The following is a 20,800-nucleotide window of genomic DNA, read 5'->3' as shown; positions in this document are numbered from 1 at the left end:
GGCCTTTTGTTTTCACGTATCTTACAGCACGTATCTTACAGCATTTTTGCATCCCTATTCAGCATGAGCAAGAGAGTAAGTGATCATAGTGTTGTTTCAAAAGCTAATAGAAAGTGTATGAGCTGAGACGAGAAACTAGATGTGTTAAAACGATATGAAAAAGGCGAGAGGTCTGTGGATATTATATGGAGCAAGCAATGAACATATTTTCTGAAGTGGATCCATTAACAAAAGAAAGCATTAAAATTTAAATAAAAGCAAATGACCTCTACATAAAAATGTATAATGAGAAAAGAAAGCAGCTGTGCAAGGTTCTTTCGACAGCTTTATTATTCAAAGGCCTAAATCATCAACTTCAGCTACACCATCAAATTCAGCATCATAAGCAGCTTCAATATCAACTTCACATTCAGTAACAGTTTTATAGAAAGCTATAGCTTCAGCCAGAGTTGAACCTGCAGCTTTAGCCAGAGTTGAACCTGATGACTTCGTAATATGAGTAAAAACTCGCACAATATTTATTGGCTGTCCTTATGTTTTAGACTTACCACCATTGGTGAGTAGAATCTTTGTTTTACATTCGTAAATATTATTTAAAACATATATGAACAGTAAATAAGTGTTGCTTTCACATTCATATGTAGAGAAATGACGATATGTTTTCACATGTACGACTTAACTGTTCATACGTTGGTGTTCCCAATCGTCTCGCTTTATTTCTTTACCATTAGTGGTTAGCTACTTCCAGTGTTCCATTTATTAACATTAAATAACATAACTTAAAACATTCATACAGGTATTAAATTTTTTTTAAATTAAGTTCACTACAGCTACAACCAGGGTCTTATTTTCTTCAGTTTCTTATGTAGAACCATCGTCACTCACGAAAACAATGCCGTCTTGTCTCCTATTGTGTTTTAATATTCTACGTATTATTAATGAATTGCATTGTTCATTTCACATATATAAAGATTAATTCAATCAAATACATATTCAGTAATAAACAATAATGAATCTTTTGTACATATTCTTAAGATAAATGACTATGTTTCCTTGAGTGCGCAAGTATACGTTGGCGTTCCACTATCAGTCACCTTTTCTTTAATATCAGTGGTTACTTCTACTGTACATTAAATAACATTAATTAAAACATACAAATTTTTTACATTAACTTTTACAACAACCAGGGTCTAATTTTCTTCTGTTTCAGGTGGATAACTGACATTAAGGGTGTAAACACTGACAACAATGCCGTCTCTTATCCTCTTGTGTGTTTTAATATTCTACGCATTATTAACCCTTAAGCCCCGGGTTAGGGTGCTGCTGGCAGTATCCCCCCTGTGGGGTTAAATCAAGGAAGAAAAAAAAAAGGAGGGAAAATAGGCGGACGTTCTGAAACGTCACCCGGGGTGCGCTAGTCGGACGTTCTGGAACGTCACCCGGGGCCTAAGGGTTAATGAATTGTACAGTGGTCCCTCGGTTAACGAACACAATTCGTTCCAGAAGGTCGTTCGTTAACCGAAAATTTCGTTAACCGAATCCATTGTTTATATGGGATATTGGGTAATTGGTTCCAGCTCACAGAAAAGTACATACAAAGTAAAAAAAAAAATGCAGTACAGTACACTTACTTTGAGGTGAGTATGTAGAAGGTTCCTGGTTGATGATGATGATGGGAATTAGAAGTGGGGGTGGAAGAGAAGGGAGAAGAGAAGGAAGTGGGGATGGAGGAGAAATCACCTTTCAGGGGACCCATGCTGGATGCCGTCATTTCACCAATAAAATTTTAAGTTCACTAGGTGTAATTCAAGATTATTTTCTTTAAATCAACACTGCACTGTGCTATATTTTGTCAATATGTTAAATAAATTTCAGAATGACCAATAATTGTACTGCAAAAAAGTAAAGATACTCTGTGTTCAAGAGACCCACAAGCAAGATGCTTCCTCCACTGAACAGAGACACAAACTGAAGCCTTGGTGGGTGAGTGAAGTGGCTGATGGGCTCACCAAAAACTAGTTCCCTGTACTGCAATTTTGTTAAATAAGTGTTAAAATGACTAATAATTTTGTAATATAAAACTTGGAAAAATATTGAATGACACAACCTTCTTGATATTTACTCCAATGGAAACGAATATAAGCCCTAGAACCGATTACTGTATTGGCGGACTAATCTTCCAGCTGGTGAGCAAGCCAAAATATGTTGACACATTTTCGTAAGAATTTCGTTAACCAAATTTTTGTTCGCTAACCGAAATGAAGATTCTTATGGAAGGTAATTCATAAACCGAAATTTCGTTAACAGAGGCGTTCGTTAACCGAGGGACCACTGTATTGTTCATTTCGCATGTACAATATAAAGATTAATTCAATCAAATACATATTCAGTAATAAACAATAATGAATCTTTTTGTACATTTCTTAAAAAGATAAATGACGAGGTACAGGTTGTACCTCTCTAGTCCGGCAACCTCGGGACCTGACCGGTGCCGGACCATGGAAATTGCCAGACCATGGAAATTGCCGGACCATGGAAATTCACCCTTTTCCTGGATAGATAGTGACTTGTGCTTCTGCTTGGAAGCACTAGCACCAATTTCTCTGCATCATGGTCTCTTTGAAGACATATTGAAGGGTTAAATGTCATATAGTAGCTTCTCAAATTTCGCGAGTTTTTAATTCTTAACGTATTTTATTGGAACACACAAAAAAATAAATATATAAAAATTTTGACGGCGGAAACTTGAATTTCGACGGGTTTGAACGGCCCGCCAACGTGCAGACGACGTGCATAATCATGTAAACAGCATCATTTCTCTTATGTACAAAAGATTCATTATTTTTTATTACTGAATGTCTTTTCTGTTGAATTAATGTTTATGTGTGCAAAATGAGCAATACAATTCATTAATAATACGTAGAATATTAAAACACACGAGGAAATGACACAGCATTGTTTTCGTTGATTACAAAACCAGTGACTGACTGGTTCTACATATAAAACTGAAGAAAATAAGACCTTGGTTGTAGCTGTAGTAAAATTAATATGGTTGTTTTAAGAAATTTTATTTAATGTTAATAAATGGAACAATAGAAGTAGCTAACGATAATGGTAAAGAAAAAAGAGAGATCGCGTATGTAAGTGCGCACACGTGAAAACATATCGTCATTACTTTACATAAGAATATGAGAGCAACACTTATTTACTGTTCATATATATTTTAATTAATGTTTCTGAATTTGTTTTTATTGAATTTATGTTTGTGTGTGCAAAATTAACAATACAATTTATTAATAATACGTGGAATATTAGAGGAGACGAGACGGCTGCCGGCATTGTTTATGTTAAAGCTTACAAAACCAGTGACTGATTGGTTCTACATATAAAACTGAAGAAAATAAGACCCTGATTTTAGCTGTAGTAAAATTAATGTAAAAAAATTAATATGGTTGTTTGAAGTACCTGTAATGTTATTTAATGTTAATAAATGGAACAATATAAGTAGCTAACCATTAATGGTAAAAAAAAAGTGAGACTGCGCGTATGTAAGTGCGCACATGTGAAAACATATCGTCATTACTCTACATAAGAATATGAAAGCAACACTTATTTACTGCTCATATATATTGAAGGGTTAAATGTTGTACTCTGTATAGACAAGCAGAGAGAGAGAGCAGCCGAACTGCCGGATGTAAACAAACCTTAATTTCCCGCGGCTTTGTTTTTTTTTTTAAGGGGATTAGCCCACCCGGGCATAGGTCACTGACCCACATTGGGGCCTGAGGGGCAAAAATTTAATACTCCTGTAATAATAATAATAATTCAGAGAAATAAAAAAAAAAAAAAAAAAAAAAAGCTGCCTATCTACCTATTGGACAAACTAAAATCGTTCCGGACCACAGAATGCCGGACTAGAGAGGTACAACCTGTATCCTTAAATGTGCACGTATATGTTGGCGTTCCCAATCCATCTCATTTTTTTTCTTTGCCATTACTGGTTAGCTACTTCTATTACATTAAATAACATTAGTTAAAACATATATATTCATTTTTTTACATTAATTTTACTACAATTACAACCAGGGTCTTATTTTCTTCATTTTTTCGTGTCGAACTACCGGGTAATGTCCCGGACTCCTGGCTGTAAACACAAACGAAAACAATGACGTCCCATCTCCTCTTGTGTGACCATATTATTATTCATTTATATTGTATAAGGTGCATTCAGAAACATTATTTAAAGAATATAGTTTGCAATTTTCATTAATTGTATTGTTTTGGGGGGAAAAAGAGGGTAAAAAGCCACACAAAAAATATTAAAAGTTCACATTTGGGAACGCATCTCATTATTATTGCTTTATTTTAATGGTAATTAATGATTCGCGATAAGACGATTCACCTTACACTGCAATATTGGAGGACACATTAACGTAATTATTCGAGGCTTTACTGTACTCATTTTCTGACTTAATATAAGTTGTGGAATACCTGAGTGTCTGTGTGGTGGTGGGAGGAATCTTTGCTCCCCACCAAACTGGTGAAAAACTTCTCCAAATTTCCCCCCTCCCTTTAGAAAGATGGTTGAGTTGAGAGACTAATATTATTAGATTACCAGTTTTATTGAATATCTGGAACTTGGTCTCACTTATCAAAAGTGAGTGTTCTGGAAACCCAGGGATGTCAACCCAGAGAGTTGTTGACAAAGAACTTGAGTCACTAGATCCACTACATGAGTTATAAAAATATATTTCTAAAATTACAAAGAACTATATATTGACTAAGGATTAGCTCTTCTATATGCTAATATTTCTGGATTTTCTATAATAGTTTTAACAAGAGCAGGTGCAGAACCATATGTACTGTAACGCGTTCCTTGACACATCTCATATTGTGAAGATTCTAAATTACGATCACAATCAACGTGATGGAAGACGTGGACTAAACCCGGGTCAGCAGCACGGAAGATGTGGATCCCACTTCTTAGGACCTAAAGAAAGTGAAGTGAACCGAACTTCATTTAAACACAGTATCTTCTCCAGAAATTATAAGCATATATATTCACCGAAGGTACAATTTGCACATTTCAACTTTCGTGATAAACAAAAAGTTTAAATTACAACATAACCTTCATGTAGTACCTTTTCAAAAAGATCAACATCCTCACCACCCCAGCCAAGAATGGAAGTATCCAAGCCACCTGCTTGAAGCAGTTCAGATTTGTACAAGGCCACAATCCCAAAACCAAAAGCTCGCCAGTAGCCAACATCCTCATTAATCTGATAAAGAGAGAGAGAATTTTGTAAACCTAACAAGGGAGAAGAAAAAAAGTACCAGCAATAAGCATAATTTAGGAAAACTAAATAAATAAGGAAATAGGGGACTGGACTGTGATGTAACTCATTACATTGCTCAGGAATAGATTAATAGAGTAACACCTTTACATATGATTATATAATCACTTGCATAGTTGTCTAAGAACAACAACTACTTTACTCTACCCAGGAGAATGAAACATTACTTACAACATGTAATGTACAGTGAGTGTTAATGGATACACATTAATTCTCTAACTGGGTAGAAAATGGTTTTAAAGATGAGGACCAGATTATTTTAACTTTTAATATTGGGAAATACTTAGGATTCTACCAATAACTAACTAGATGCAAATAACAAAAAGATGAAACTTACCAAGCTGTGGTCATACTGTTCTGCATGACTTCCTTTTCTTGTAAATTTTGGATCAAACTCACTAAACACGATAGGGTAGTAGATCTGTAAAAAGTCACACTGTCATTTGATATGAAAGCTCAAACACACAAACGACCATTAGCTATTTTCCTAAATATTTCCATCTAAATTGTGACTTATGTTTAACACATTCAAAACAGAGATTTACAGAGAAACTCCTTCAAATTTTGGTACAGTAGACTTGGCTATTTTTATACTCTCTCTTATGAAAGACTGCTTCTATTACAGTCATGAAGAGATACTCTCTTACTGAGCAATCTAGGTTTTGAAGACATTAACTTTGTTTTGTATGTTTCATGTGAGAAGATTATGCAACAGGTTGATTACAAGATGCAAAAGACTAGTTCAAGTTGTTTACTATGTAAAATGCCACTAAATATTTTATCATCTGTAAACAAACATTATGAATTGGACAAAATTCATAACTGTCTCGAGTGAGGAGTGCAGATATCCCTTTTTATGGGCGATGATTATTTCAAACATCATCATCAATGTTTTACAGCAATTCTCTACAACTGATGGCAGGTATTAGGTAGAACCAGAATAGGTTACTCTCCCCCCAATTTACCACTGGAAAACCCAAATACTGGCATACTACCTTAAGAGTGCCAGCCCAGAAAATGTTGTAGAGACGAGAGGATGGATACAGTTCTGGTGACCTGGTTGCCATCAGGTATGTTGAAGCAAATTCTTAAGGGTAGATGCCATTCCTATCACCAACCCAAAAGGTGGGAATAGCTGGCAAGACAGTCACAACTACACTTGGTAATCAAAGGTCACCTGCCTTCCTAATTATGTCCCAGCCACTAATGGCAGCGATACTTTGGATCCTGACCCCATAGATTTAGTAAGAAAATAACTAAAAAAAAAAGAACTATTTCCTTTTAAACAAAGAAGGAAAGAAGCAATTTTCCTTTATTGTTAAAGGTTTAGCATATCTCATCCAGACAACCAATATATAGTATAAAATAGGATTGACAAACACTCCTGCATTTTAGTTTTACTAAAACAAAAGAGAATAAGGTCATCTTGTGCACAATAAAAATTCAGTTGAAATACTGGATGGTAACTTTTGATAAAAAAAACTCCGTAAGTTCTTCAGCCGAGGAGAAATACTGTACAACCCCCTATGAACTTACCTGAGATCCTCTTATGGTATGGAGACGAATTCTATCTAAAGTAGAGGAGGTGAAAGTCATGTCCACATCCACGAAGAACATCAAGTCACTGTCTTGACACTGGCCAGCACCCAGTTCCAGGGCTAATGCTCGAGCAAAACTTGTGTTGGCCTAGAATAATGAATAAATTTTTTGTTCAGGTACACAATTAATATTAGCTATTTTGTTACACTTCCCTTTTTTATATGTACAACACTATGTTTACTCAATGATGGCAGAGGAGAATGTCCTATAATTTTTAAGCACACTGAATTCTTCGACAGCACCTACCATATCAGGGTACAAAACATTGTGGCATATAACATTACCTTTTTGAATAATACAATTGTTGTAAAAAGAACAATTCACCCAGACATGTAATCTACAATCACAACAGTTTAAATTTTGTTAGGTTATGTTTTGGGTTTGAAGTTCTTTGGACTGGAGCACATCTCAGATTATAACTTGGGGTTTTCAGTTGAAAATTATTGGGCTAGAATGAATCACACTTTTTAATCTGGAATGTTATGGGAAATTGATTCTCTTTAACTAGAATTCACCTCAAGAACACTATTCCAAGTACAGTACACGTTAAGAGGGCCAAATTTTGTTAAGACTCATTACAAGGTGAAATGATATTTAAATTATTATTACACAGTATGACAATACTCCCGTAATACATAATAATGTGTAAGAGGTTTACTGGGCACCTGCAGAACTGTCATGAGAATTTGAGGATAATCTAACTGAAGGCTGGAGATAAGAGCCTCAACATCCTCTGTCGTGTCATCCTTCCCGGGCGATGGCCGGAAGGACACCACCACCAGCTGCACATTTTCTTCACCTTCAAGACACACACGCCGGAAATCATCTATAAAACAAAATATTATATTTGCCAATCAAGGAAATTTATTTTATAACATTAAAAGTTGTTTTTGTAACAAAAAAAAAATAATTTTACAAAAACCTATTTTTTTCTCAAAAGCCTTAAATTGGTAAGTAAAATGGTGTCTACAAATACCTGTAGTAAGAAAGTAAGTGTGAGAGATTGACACCAACTATTAAGTAACCGTACATGCCATCCTGTGATACCAATTATGTTATAAGATGCCTTACCACTCAAACTATTCATATTATTGACATAAAAGATTATGTTGGAAAGAAAACATGGTTTCAAGCCTTGAAATATATGCATTCTGTTTCAGTCACCAATCTTCCCAAATTTTTTCAAATCTCACTTTTGTTTAGTCCATACCAACCAATCAAGACAGCAACACTACTCTTACACACGGATTGCTGGTACGTGCCACACCCAAGTTGTGTTGATGCCTGCAATCTTCACTTTTCCTCTGTTTAACCCTAAAGGGTTAGGGGTGCTGCTGGCAGTACAGCCCCCCCTCCCTCCCCCTGGATAAATCGATAAAAAATCAACTTAAAAAAATAAAATAAAATAAATAAATAAAATAAAAATTGGTGGGAATAGGTGGACATTCCGGAACGTCACCCGGGGCCTAAGGGTTAACATGACTCACTGGGTAAATTACATAAAGTATATCCTCAAAATACTACAACATAAAGGTTGTATTTAATTTGATTGTCTCTCCATGCAAGATAAAAGATGCTAAAACAACGCGGTAATGGGCTGTGGCTGAACATATGGTTCACGCTACGACTGATGGACTAACCAACTGAGTACCTAGTCATTCTATTGGTTAAGGCTAGATAATTCTTCTGATATAGAAAATGGAAAGTTAAGGGTATGGTGAGTTTGTTGATGGTATGGTGACAACTCATATGGTGGGAAATAATGACTTATTAACACATATATAAAACACTGTACAATAAAAACAAAGTACTACTGACCCCAAGAGTCCCCACTGGGGATACAGTAGTGTATTGTTAGGTTAAAGTACAAACTGCAATAAAGCATAATCATACCGACTGTCTTCACCATCCAATTAGCTGGACTACATAATTATACGAGAGAAACACATGAAGACACATGTATACAAGTACAGTTAAATAGCCGTCATACGGGTTGTACCTAATTAAAAATTATATAAAAGCATTCAAGATAGATACTTTTTACTGAAATTCAGTAAACATTTTCCTACTTAAATCATTGGTACACTGAAATCTGTGAGAATATGATACCTATACATAAACTCAAATTTCTTGTGAAGATTTATACTGTATACAGTACTGTACTATAAATCTGGGATTTAAATCTTCCACTGTAGGCTTGGCCTGGTAAATGTGTTGGTGGTACAATGATAATGTGTATCTCTCTCACTGGACAATTAAGGTCATAAGAAAGTAACAAAGAACAGACCACCTGCCTGAATGACTAGTAAGGTGATAACTGGTGGAATGACTAAAATACAAATACAAATACCAAGAGCTTGGACGTGGCCAGGTAAACATTCCCCTGGTGCTTAAACTGTTTACCACTTGTTATGTCCACTTTTTCAACACACAATTTTGTTCAGTTATCTGGTAAAAATATGTTCAAATTTAGTGTTCCCACAAAATGTGGTAACAACCTGGTAACATGATATCTCTGGTTAGTTATGTCTCAGTGGTTGGAGGAAACAGAAGTGAGTGTTTTGGTGCTGCCTCACACACCATTATTATGAGTTATTACATTTCTACTATGGCATAAACCAAAACTGTAGTGTAATATTGTATAAATAAAAAATAAAAATGGGTAAAAGTAACATTTATCCTTTCTAAGTTTGTCTTGAGGATGAAAGTCTTCACAGTATGACTATCAATAAGTTCTGGGTTATGATCTCCCAAAGTGGGTGGGTTTAGTGGTGATTTAGCTCAAGACTCCAGACCTGGATTCCTCACAGGTCTCTGAATCTACTACATGATTGCAGTGAGACTGTATGTGTAGTGTCTCCTGCCATCACTGACAGGCTCTGCCCAGGTCTGTCTTTTACAGGTCACTGTGAGACTTCATACACCATAATATGCTTTATTCATAAAGTAATCCAAAGGATATAACATAATGTTTCCAATATATATATATAGTTTACAGAACAGTATATTCACTCTACACAGAACCTATATATAATCAATACTTCAAATAAATTTAAATCACTTTTAACAGACAAATAATTGAACTTTGACGTACCCATAAAACGCTGAAAGGTTTTAAACCTCCCAGCCAGAGGTAGAATGAAATGGATTTTCTTTGGATTCAGCTGAGTTCGAGGAGGCCCTGCAGGTGGAACCTAAAATATGAAATTAAAAATTTTAGACTCGACACTAATTTAGTGTAACAACATGAAACTAGAAAGGGAGACTCGCATCTTATATTCTCATAAGAAACAACCTCCAATTGTGCAAGATACTAAAATTAAAGACATCTAATGAACACTGTATCATTTTATGGGTAAGGGGATGAGAGGAGTGACCTGTTATATCTACCACCCTGGAAGAGCCTCTACAGTGGTTATGCTATAAACTATCTTTATTCAGTTGAATCAGGCTTTCTAACCTCTGATCCAGTGGTTGGCTTGAACATTTTTGAGGATTTGGGGTGAGAATTGAAAATTCTTAAGACATACTTACACATTCTGAACCACCTTTAGCCACTTTAGCCATAAAATAAAATAAAAATTCAATCTGCAAAGTTCCTAAATAACCCCACGTAGGAAGGATGATGATGATGAAGGAAAGTGAGAGAATCCAAGTCACTTATTTAATCCATGAGATTTCATAGTTCATTCCTTTATTTCAGATAAGGAGAGCGACAGAGAAGATCAAGAGAACCTAATGCTAACTCAAATAAGAAGAATCTGTACATCAGGTTAAATACTTTAGGACTTTTATGTTACCTATATCCAAAAACCTGTACATTCAGCTCTTCTATTTTAATTTTTTTTTTAATCTTGTCCCAATATTGATGGAAGTGTATTCTAAATCAACATGTGAAGGAGGCAAAAATCTCCTAAATTATGTGCTTCATTATAGTGCAGTTAGTTGAGTAATTTAATGATTTCTTAGCTGTTTTGAGATACCTTTTGCCGAGTGTAGTAAAGCTCCTTTAGCATTATGTTTCTTCGGAACACCAACCCACACACACTAATATATATATAAAAAAAAGAGATTGATCCTGAACTCCCATTTTTAGTGTTTATTAAAACAGTTTTGGAACAGTTTATGTGTATTTTTTGGCCTCTGGAGCCTAACTAATTATTTCCATTTAAATCAATCATACTATAATTGATGATCTGATAATTCACGATGTTTTCTGGTAGCTAACCCGATGAATTATTGCGACTCCACTGTATTAGACACAGTTGTAAATAACAGAACAGTTTTTTAAGCCGAGAATATTCAGGCAGTGTAATTTTAAATATCTTACTTGATAATGGAGCTTTGAGAGGTCACTGAGGCTGCTTTTTACAACGACTTCCACTAATTCTTGGATCCCAGAAGTTGGCTCTAAAGCTTCTTCAAAAACTCCACTTTCATATTCACGAACATGTAGAGGACCAAATGGAACCTGAAGTGTAAAAATTATTTGAATATGTGTTGACTCATTGTAACCTCTATAGTGAATGATGTATCTTTTGTAACATAAGAGGGACTACAATATAAATCTTCTTAATGTTGGAACCTTAAAATTATTTTCCTGTCAACATTCATAAAAAATAATAAAAAGCTGTTTTGGAATACTGTACAGTACAGGTTGTACCTCGCCTAGTCTGGCAACCTGGACCTGACCGGTGCCGGACCATGGAAATTCACCCTTTTCCTGGATAGATAGTGACTTGTGCTATGCTTGGAAGCACTAGCACCACTTTCTCTGCATCATGGTCTCTTTGAAGACATATTGAAGGGTTAAATGTCGTATAGTAGCTTCTCAAATTTCGCGAGTTTTTAATTCTTAACGTATTTTATTGAAACACACAAAAAAATATATAAATAAAAATTTTGACGGCGGAAACTTGAATTTCGACGGGTTTGAACGGCCCGCCAACGTGCAGACGACGTGCATAATCGTGTAAACAGCGTCATTTCTCTTATGTACAAAAGATTCATTTTTGTTTATTTCTGAATGTCTTTTTTATTGAATTAATGTTTATGTGTGCAAAATGAGCAATACAATTCATTAATAGTACGTAGAATATTAGAACACACGAGGAAATGACCCAGCATTGTTTTCGTTGATTACAAAACCAGTGACTGACTGGTTCTACATATAAAACTGAAGAAAATAAGACCTTGGCTGTAGCTGTAGTAAAATCAATATGGTTGTTTTAAGTAAAGTTATTTAATGTTAATAAATGGAACAATAGAAGTAGCTAACGATAATGGTAAAGAAAAAAGAGAGATCGCGTATGTAAGTGCGCATGAGCACGCGTGAAAACATATCGTCATTACTTTACATAAGAATATGAAAGCAACACTTATTTGCTGTTCATATATATTTTAATTAATGTTTCTGAATTTGTTTTTATTGAATTAATGTTTGCGTGTGCAAAATTAACAATATAATTTATTAATAATACGTGGAATATTAGAGGAGACGAGACGGCTGCCGGCATTGTTTATGTTAAAGCTTACAAAACCAGTGACTGATTGGTTCTACATATAAAACTGAAGAAAATAAGACCCTGATTTTAGCTGTAGTAAAATTAATGTAAAAAAATTAATATGGTTGTTTGAAGTACCTGTAATGTTATTTAATGTTAATAAATGGAACAATATAAGTAGCTAACCATTAATGGTAAAAAAAAAAGTGAGACTGCGCGTATGTAAGTGCACACATGTGAAAACATATTGTCATTACTCTACATAAGAATATGAAAGCAACACTTATTTACTGCTCATATATATTGAAGGGTTAAATGTTGTACTCTGTATAGACAAGCAGAGAGAGAGAGAGAGCAGCCGAACTGCCGGATGTAAACAAACCTTAATTTCCCGTGGCTTTTTTTTTTTTTAAAGGGATTAGCCCACCCGGGCATAGGTCACTGACCCACATTGGGGCCTGAGGGGCAAAAATTTAATACTCCTGTAATAATAATAATAATTCAGATAAAAAAAAAAAAAAAAAAAAATGCCTATCTACCAATTGGACAAACTAAAATCGTTCCGGACCACGGGAGTTTCCGGACCACAGAATGCTGGACTAGAGAGGTACAACCTGTATAAGGAATTCCTCGTCACAAATAAATTCTTTTCCATACATGGGCTGAGGCTTCATTCAAGGTAAAGTTGATGCTAATATTTAGTGAGGAGGGAAGTTGCCCCTTATACAATAACACCAGCATATAAGGTGAAAAAATTGGCTATGTAAATTACCAAAAATCTCCACAATATTTACTGAACCTATCACTAGAGCTTCAGCCAGAGAAGTGATCACTGTGTAAAGCTCGCTGCAACTGTTGGGAGAGTGTAACAAAAAGGTGTTAACTCATAAGGATATATTGCCCAAATCAAGGAACACAGCCCATATGTGACTCTTCACTTCACTGTTTTGGTTATGTTTGATTTTCTTTTTATTTTTCAGGGTTCAAAATGTGAATATCATGTACTGTCTGTCTTGAACTCAGGTTAAGTGAGACAAATGTGTAGTACTGTACAAGAATGGCCAAAAACTATGGTTGCTTCAAGCCTGTTAATCTGTGTGTAGTATAATAGTTTACTGTACCTGGTCCATTTATCACAAGAAAGCTAGTTTACTATGGTATTAATTTCCCCCATAAGGATGTCCTGCAAGGCTGTGTGACGGATGAATGTGAACTTGATGATATACCTTGCGTTCAGGTGTTTAAAATCTATGACTTAAGAAGCAGCCAGTAGATGATCTCTCATCAAATAAACAAATATTTGACACATGACAGATGATTCTGGAAAAAAGCATAATAAGAAGTTTACAAATGGCACAAAGACATCAATACAGTACAACATAAACTTACCTGCAGGTAAGCGTGCCTACGGACTGGCACTGTCATCTTTTTGCCGCGGTATTTCTTGTAGAGGAGCAACATATCCAGGATGTACTCCAAGGCCAGGGTTGGGTGCCATCTAATATATCCATACAACACCTCTTTAAAGTCTATCACACGTCCTCGTTCTTTTGATACTCTGAGAGTGAGAGCAATAAGAGAGAACTACAGTATACCATGTTTATACACACAAGACAAGTGGGTATTCTATGGACTATCTGTCTATCAGTACACATTATTTCCAAGATAAAATATGGAGGATTAGTCAAGGAAATGTAATGTTTATACACACTGTTTTGAACTATACAGAGGGGGTAGGTCAAATTGATGAACAATTTCCCTTAAAAGGTGTATAATTTACATGCAGTTTTCAGTACAGTAAATCCACACCTAAGAATGTGAGGTTGGTCTTGAAATGTAATTTTATAATGAAAATTGGCAAAACAACCTATGTATTGCATCAAAGATATTGCAGGTTTGACCTCAGTGTTACCAGAAACCCTCCACTTTTGTGACTGGGTCGTGTTCCAGGAATCTAATATACCGGTAGGTAGAAAACTAGAGACATGATAAATAAATAAATATGTGCATATTTTCTCTATGACTGGCTAGGAAAATATTTATGCACTTTAAATTTATTTTCTATCACCTAAACCATAATCAAGTGGAATTTGTTTCTAATTATAACAATACTATAACTAAATAATTTTTTTAATAAAGTACAGTATTGATAATATTTAAAAATAAACACAAAAATGTATACTACCTGTAATACTATCATAAACTTATTGTCTACAATATATTAAATTATTTTGGGTTAAATTTGTAACTGAAAGGCTGTAAAAGAACATCTAGTAGCTCTAAAATGTTTACCTGTTTATTATTTCCATGACATCACGTATTACATCGTTGAGTCCCTCTGCCATGCCAGACGTTGGTTTGTGACGAGGGTTGTTGTTCCCTGGCTGGTACGCCGCTCTGCTCAGAAAGTCCCAGTACAAAACTTCCTCCTCAGTACTTGCCATCCACTTTTGTAAGGTCACATCTGTGCCTAATCAAAAACAATATGTAAGTAAAGTGCACTGCAGTGACTCCTCAGTAAGACTCATCTCTCACAACTTCCCTCATGAGCGCACAAAATATTACATCAGAACTTAATTATAGCACCTCTCATATCTTTGCCATTGTGGTTGCCTGTTGAGTGATAATTCTCATATGTTTACAATATGTGTGTTATTTTTTAGGTAAATCAGGTGATGGTAATGGCTTCCTATATGTAATAAAATGTAATGATCAATGGCTATTATGTATAATCATTCAATGTCACCCTGTTGACTAAAACGACAGAGAACACCTCTTAACTGTTCATCTGGTGAGAGGAGTAGTAGAACTTACACACTGTGTGAGAAGTAACTGAAATATGAGGTTGATACAAAAGATGGAATGCTAACACCAAATGGCTATCTCTTGGTTGTACTGCGCTGTATGATGTTGAAGAATACAGGTACAGTACTGTATTCTAATTATCACATCTATTTGAATTTTAGATCCCAACCACAAGTTGGGGCTCTGAGTGTGGGATTATGATCAAGAAACTTGCTGGCTATACTGTACAAACTTCCTTGATCCCAACAGAGTTCTATAAAGCAAATGTGGGGATATACCCTGCTGTTGAACCAAGAATTTTTTTTTCCATTAGAAATTCTCATGAACCAGCCAGTTTCCACTGTCTTGGGTCATCAGTTATGATCCTATTAGGTTTAGTATATAAATTATTTCTTGCACAGTTAGCAAAATTAGTACTATATCTAGACCCTATGGTCTAGACTCCTAGAGGAATGGAAAGAGCAATAGCTTCAGATGTATCGACAGTATCGGATAGGTTGGTGCCTACGACCGTAAAAAATCCTTTTTCTTACAATGTTCTGTGATAATAGTAAAAATAAATAAAAATACTGCAAATAATATTTTGAATGATATTAAGCATTCATGTGTAGTGTATGAATAAATATCAACAGGGCAAGATAATTGTTGTGAAACCAGAGAAGTTGCCATTTCATAAATAGTGTGTATGAGAGACACCCTATAGAAATTACAAAGGTTGACTACAATAGATTGTGAATATATATGTTATGTTTGCACTTTGTTTTAAATAGATATAATTAGGATGTAAATACCTGTACTGTATTTTGCCTGAGGGAAATAAAAGTTAAATGCACATGTATTCTCCATTACTAAGAGGATGACAATGAAGCAGTATTGGTAGTCTAAGAGTTATAAGATACGGATATGAAGTCAAGGTTTTATTTATTTAATCAAACAAGACTTGGTAGCTGCAGCTATATGATTCATCTACAAGCAGCCACACAGGTTGGAAGGCAGAAACATCAAAGCCTATTTTCATGGACAAAGAGTACTGTAGTTATGCTGATGCAAACCTGGATTGGTGAAAGATGTGTGATGATAATGGTTTAAAATAGACAGTTTTCTGGGGAAAACATAGCAACAAAATTACCCAATTGATCAAGGAAGATCCCAGATGATGGCTCATCAAGATGGGGCAACGGGAGTCCTGCCTCTTCACTTGTTTTCGCCAATTCACGAATAAGGTGCACCAACTCTCCTTCACTTGATCGTATATTTAAACCCTGTTATGTGGAGTAAAGCTTCAAGTTATTTGACTGGATAGCTTAGATAATAATCTGCTGATAATAAGAAGGACAAGGTGTTAGGACAAAAGATATACAGGTACTGATCCTGAAATCTCATCCTGTACAGTACAGTACAGGTTATTAACTCAACCAAGTCCATGATGTTCACCCCATCATGTTAGTGCTGGGAGACTACAAAAGTATCTTATGTTTATAACACATACGGTAGATGGACTCCAATGGTGAACATAAATAGGTTTCAGGATGATAAATTTGTTGTTATTCAAGATAAACAGATCACTAGATTATGATGGTTTCCCCTTCCAGTCTTTCCTCTGCCAGACTTTAGAAATTTAAATCTCACTCCCAAACTACAAAATGTGTAGCTATTGTATTGAAGGTTACTGAAACTACTTACTGGTAAACTACTGTACTGTTAGTCAGTCTGGTTGCCAAGGGAGAGCAACAAAAGTGAGAACCATATGACACAAAAAAAGAAAAAAAGAAAAAAAAGATGGTGAAATGTGAGGCAGAACAGATAATTGTAGGGTAAGCATCACAATTCAGGGATAGTTTTAACTTTGGAAATTCTCTTCTTTTTAGACTCTTAGAGTCCATCTTTGTGGCCGAAAGACGAGCCCCTTTTGTCGTCCTTTAACTATGGTCAAACTATGGGATATTCACGATGTAATTACTGGGGTTAAAAAATCACAGAACAATTTTCATAAGACCATTGTGAGTTTCTTCTCAAACACTTTTGTTCATGTTATGGTGACTCTCCAGCCACCATTATAGAATACAGGGCAGCTACTGAAACAAGCTACTATATAACTACTGTACAATAATAGTAAAGGGAGCCCTAACCAGTGTATAAGATAGAGTGCAGATCACCTCTATTATATGATACACTTATACATTATTGAACAATCAGGAGACAACAATAGCATATAAAGTACTGTACTGTAAATGACAACTTGATGCCTATAAAAGTGGGCTAATATAAGCACTGCTACTGTATATCAGACACGCTGTACAGTCACTGACCTGAATGTAAGAATGGAGACGATAAAGATGCGTGTGATTTTTTATTGGATGGAGAGTAATGGCGCGATGAACCTCCCGTTGTTTAAGAGGTCCTGTGAAGGCTTCCGTGCCACTGCTGTTGTGGTACAAAATACTCTGCATCTGAAAGTAATAATAACCAACTTGTAGGGAAGAATTAGCAATGGGGAAACAAGTCAACCCCACAAAGTAGACTAAACAATTACAGTATATTGCTCCTAAATTCTCTAAGTTTTTCCTACCCAGAGCATCAGCTGACTTAAACCGTGGGTAAGGATGGAGCTTATGTTGTTGGTGGGATCAGGAGCTGGTGAACCTGGGGAGCTAGGGTGATGGGTGACTGTTGTATGAAGGTCTATTGTGGCTGAAGGTTATTTTCAGATAGTGGTCACATGGAGCACGCTTTTGATGTCACGACAAAAACATAATGTCCGATTCCTCTTTCAACATTACAAATACAGGTATAACACATTATTTTTGGACAACAGTGTCACACCTTCCAACCTCTAAGGATATCCCAGGGAGGTGGGTGGAATCCTGGCCACTCCTTGGCTCTGTTATAACACGAGTTTTCAGGACCAAATACCCATTATAATTATCAAGGAAGTTTTAATTGGCCCAAGAGGATCCCCAGCGCAGCCTCATCATCAATAACTATACTGTGTGTAATATGCTTCCTGAAACACCACTAACAAATACATTGGAAGCATCAATGAGGTTCCTGGCTTGCTGGGACACACCCTCCCTTTCCTACACACAAACACTTCCCCCTCCCACACACAAACATACCCACTTCCTCCCACACACAAACACCCCCCCACCCCCTCATATACAAACATCATCCTAATACTGTAAACACCAAGCAACACGGGTTAGCTCGGGATTTTTGCATGTTTATATATTATAAATACTGTCCTTATATAATCTCTCTCTCACTCTCTCTCACTCACTCACTCACTCACTCACTCACGCACTCACTCACTCACCCACCCTCACTCACTCACCCTCACTCACTCACCCTCACTCACTCTCATTCACTCACTCACTTTCATTCACTCACTCACTCTCACTCACTCATTCACTCTCACTCACTCACTCTTTCTCACGCACTCATTCATTCTCACTCACTCATTCACTCTCACTCACTCATTCACTCTCACGCACTCACTCACTCTCACTCACTCATTCACTCTCACTCACTCATTCACTCTCACTCACTCACTCACTCATTCACTCTCACTCACTCACTCTTTCTCACGCACTCATTCACTCTCACGCACTCATTCACTCTCTCTCACTCACTCACTCACTCATTCACTCTCACTCACTCATTCACTCTCACTCACTCACTCACTCTCACTCACTCATTCACTCTCACTCACTCACTCTTTCTCACGCACTCATTCACTCTCACTTACTCACTCTCTCAAAGTAACACCTGGATAACAACACCATCTCTCTCTCTCTCTCTCTGCTCAAAACAAAGGGCTGAGATAGTGTGTGTACGTTCCTTATGTTATGTGTGACTCAGTGTGTGTGGGGGGGGAGGGCAAGGAGAGAAGAGGCGTGTGTGTGACCAGCCAGTTCACTCGTGACTCAACCTAGGACAATGCTGACCTGACCTGACCTGACCTGCCGCCTATCCTGTGATGACCTTACAGGCTATTGCCATGATGGATGGATGACCACTAAACAGACAGACAGATACCTCTAGTGTAACCAATTAAAACAGATGTAGAAGTGAACATGCTCAACTGCAGTGCCTCCTTGTGTAGTGAAAGTCAAGGGTACAGTCTCCACACTGTTCGTAAGTCCAAATTAGGTAAGATGGCTCCCACATTCACAAAAGAGGTTAAGGTCGAATGATCTTAAGAGTTATATTGGTATTATGAGTATTCCTCTATGATTTATACCCTTTTTAATTACGTCATTTACTACCCACTTTTTCTCGTGTGTTTATTACAAGAAGCTGTGTTTGTTGTTATGCAGACGGGAGGATGACTGGGCGGGGTCGTGGAGGAGCATTAATTGTTAAAAAGCGTGAATGAACATTTTGTGCTGGGAAGAATGGAGTAATTTTGAAGTTCATCAAATTGAAAAGATCCAGAAATCATACATCCTTGACGCTGCATAACATTCACTAAGAACCAGTTTACTCCTTTCTGTCACTTTCTAACACCTGCCAGTACAGTATATCATGTCTCACTCTCCCTACATATATCACCCAGTACAGTATATCATGCCTCACTCTCCCTATTAATAATAATGTTAAGTATTTCAAGAGACCAATAAATAAGCACATACAGTACAAGGTTTACAGAACTACTGTTAACACAACCAGTGGGGCGTCTTCACATGGCCACACCACAGTTTGATGATATGATAGATTTTCCATGGTCAAGAATCCTAATTCAGACTTGAAGATCATGTTTCCAGAGGGCCATATATAAAGCATATTTGACACCCACACTTTTTCAAAGGTCTTGGCATATAGAACAAGAAAATAATGGGTAACACCGTACATAAATAATGGACACAAACCCCCCCCCCCAACCGCACTTTGACACAGTGAAGACAAAGTGACACACACACACACACACTGATTACGTAGAATGCCCCTCACTATCTCATAAGAACATAAGGAGTCTGCAATAGGCCGGTTGGCCTGTGCATGGCAGCTCCTGTCGAGAGTTACTACCACTATCCATCATCCATGAATCTATCCAGCCTCCTTTTGAAACTTTCCAGCGTTCCAGCACTTACCACAAAGTTGCTAAGCTTGCTCCACTCGTCCACCACCCTATTTGTGAACCAGTTCCTTCCTATCTCCCTCCTAAACCTAAACTTATCCAACTTGAATCCGTTGCTCCGAGTCCTATCCTGCTCGGATATTATAAGAACTTTATCTATATCCCTTTATTGATTCCTTTCACCCACTTAAATACTTCTATCATATCTCCCCGCACTCTTCGTCTTTCTAGGGAATGCAAGTTAAGTTTCTTTAACCTATCCTGATATGGAAGGTTTCTAAGTCCCGGAATCATTTTCGTCATTCTTCGCTGCACCAACTCTAGTGAACTGATATCCATTCTATAATAGGGGCACCAGAACTGAACCGCATAATCGAGGTGCGGCCTGACTAGCGCAAGATATAGTTGCAATAAGACCTCTGCACTCTTATTACTTACACTTCTAGATATAAAACCCAATA

General features: G+C 36.5%; 1 protein-coding gene across 1 annotated transcript in view; it reads right to left on the bottom strand.

Annotated features, from left to right (window-relative positions):
• Positions 1 to 4,603: 4,603 nt before the first annotated feature.
• The window catches only part of LOC121854710 (chondroitin sulfate synthase 1-like), a 29,567-nt gene continuing 13,370 nt past the window's right edge, over positions 4,604 to 20,800 (bottom strand). The window contains exons 3-13 of the mRNA XM_042349447.1: positions 17,572 to 17,712; positions 16,392 to 16,524; positions 14,750 to 14,927; positions 13,847 to 14,015; positions 11,284 to 11,424; positions 10,048 to 10,147; positions 7,619 to 7,779; positions 6,891 to 7,040; positions 5,692 to 5,775; positions 5,142 to 5,279; positions 4,604 to 4,990 (exon numbers count right to left, since the gene is read on the bottom strand). Of these exons, the coding sequence (XP_042205381.1) occupies positions 4,781 to 4,990; positions 5,142 to 5,279; positions 5,692 to 5,775; positions 6,891 to 7,040; positions 7,619 to 7,779; positions 10,048 to 10,147; positions 11,284 to 11,424; positions 13,847 to 14,015; positions 14,750 to 14,927; positions 16,392 to 16,524; positions 17,572 to 17,712 (1,605 nt within the window). The 3' untranslated portion in view covers positions 4,604 to 4,780. The remainder of the gene's footprint in view (positions 4,991 to 5,141; positions 5,280 to 5,691; positions 5,776 to 6,890; positions 7,041 to 7,618; positions 7,780 to 10,047; positions 10,148 to 11,283; positions 11,425 to 13,846; positions 14,016 to 14,749; positions 14,928 to 16,391; positions 16,525 to 17,571; positions 17,713 to 20,800) is intronic.

The sequence above is a fragment of the Homarus americanus genome, unplaced genomic scaffold (assembly GCF_018991925.1).
Source record: "Homarus americanus isolate GMGI-L3 unplaced genomic scaffold, GMGI_Hamer_2.0 scaffold53233, whole genome shotgun sequence".
Lineage (NCBI taxonomy): Eukaryota > Metazoa > Arthropoda > Malacostraca > Decapoda > Nephropidae > Homarus > Homarus americanus.
The sequence above is the reverse complement of the archived record's forward strand: the minus strand, read 5'-3'. Positions and strand labels throughout refer to the sequence as shown.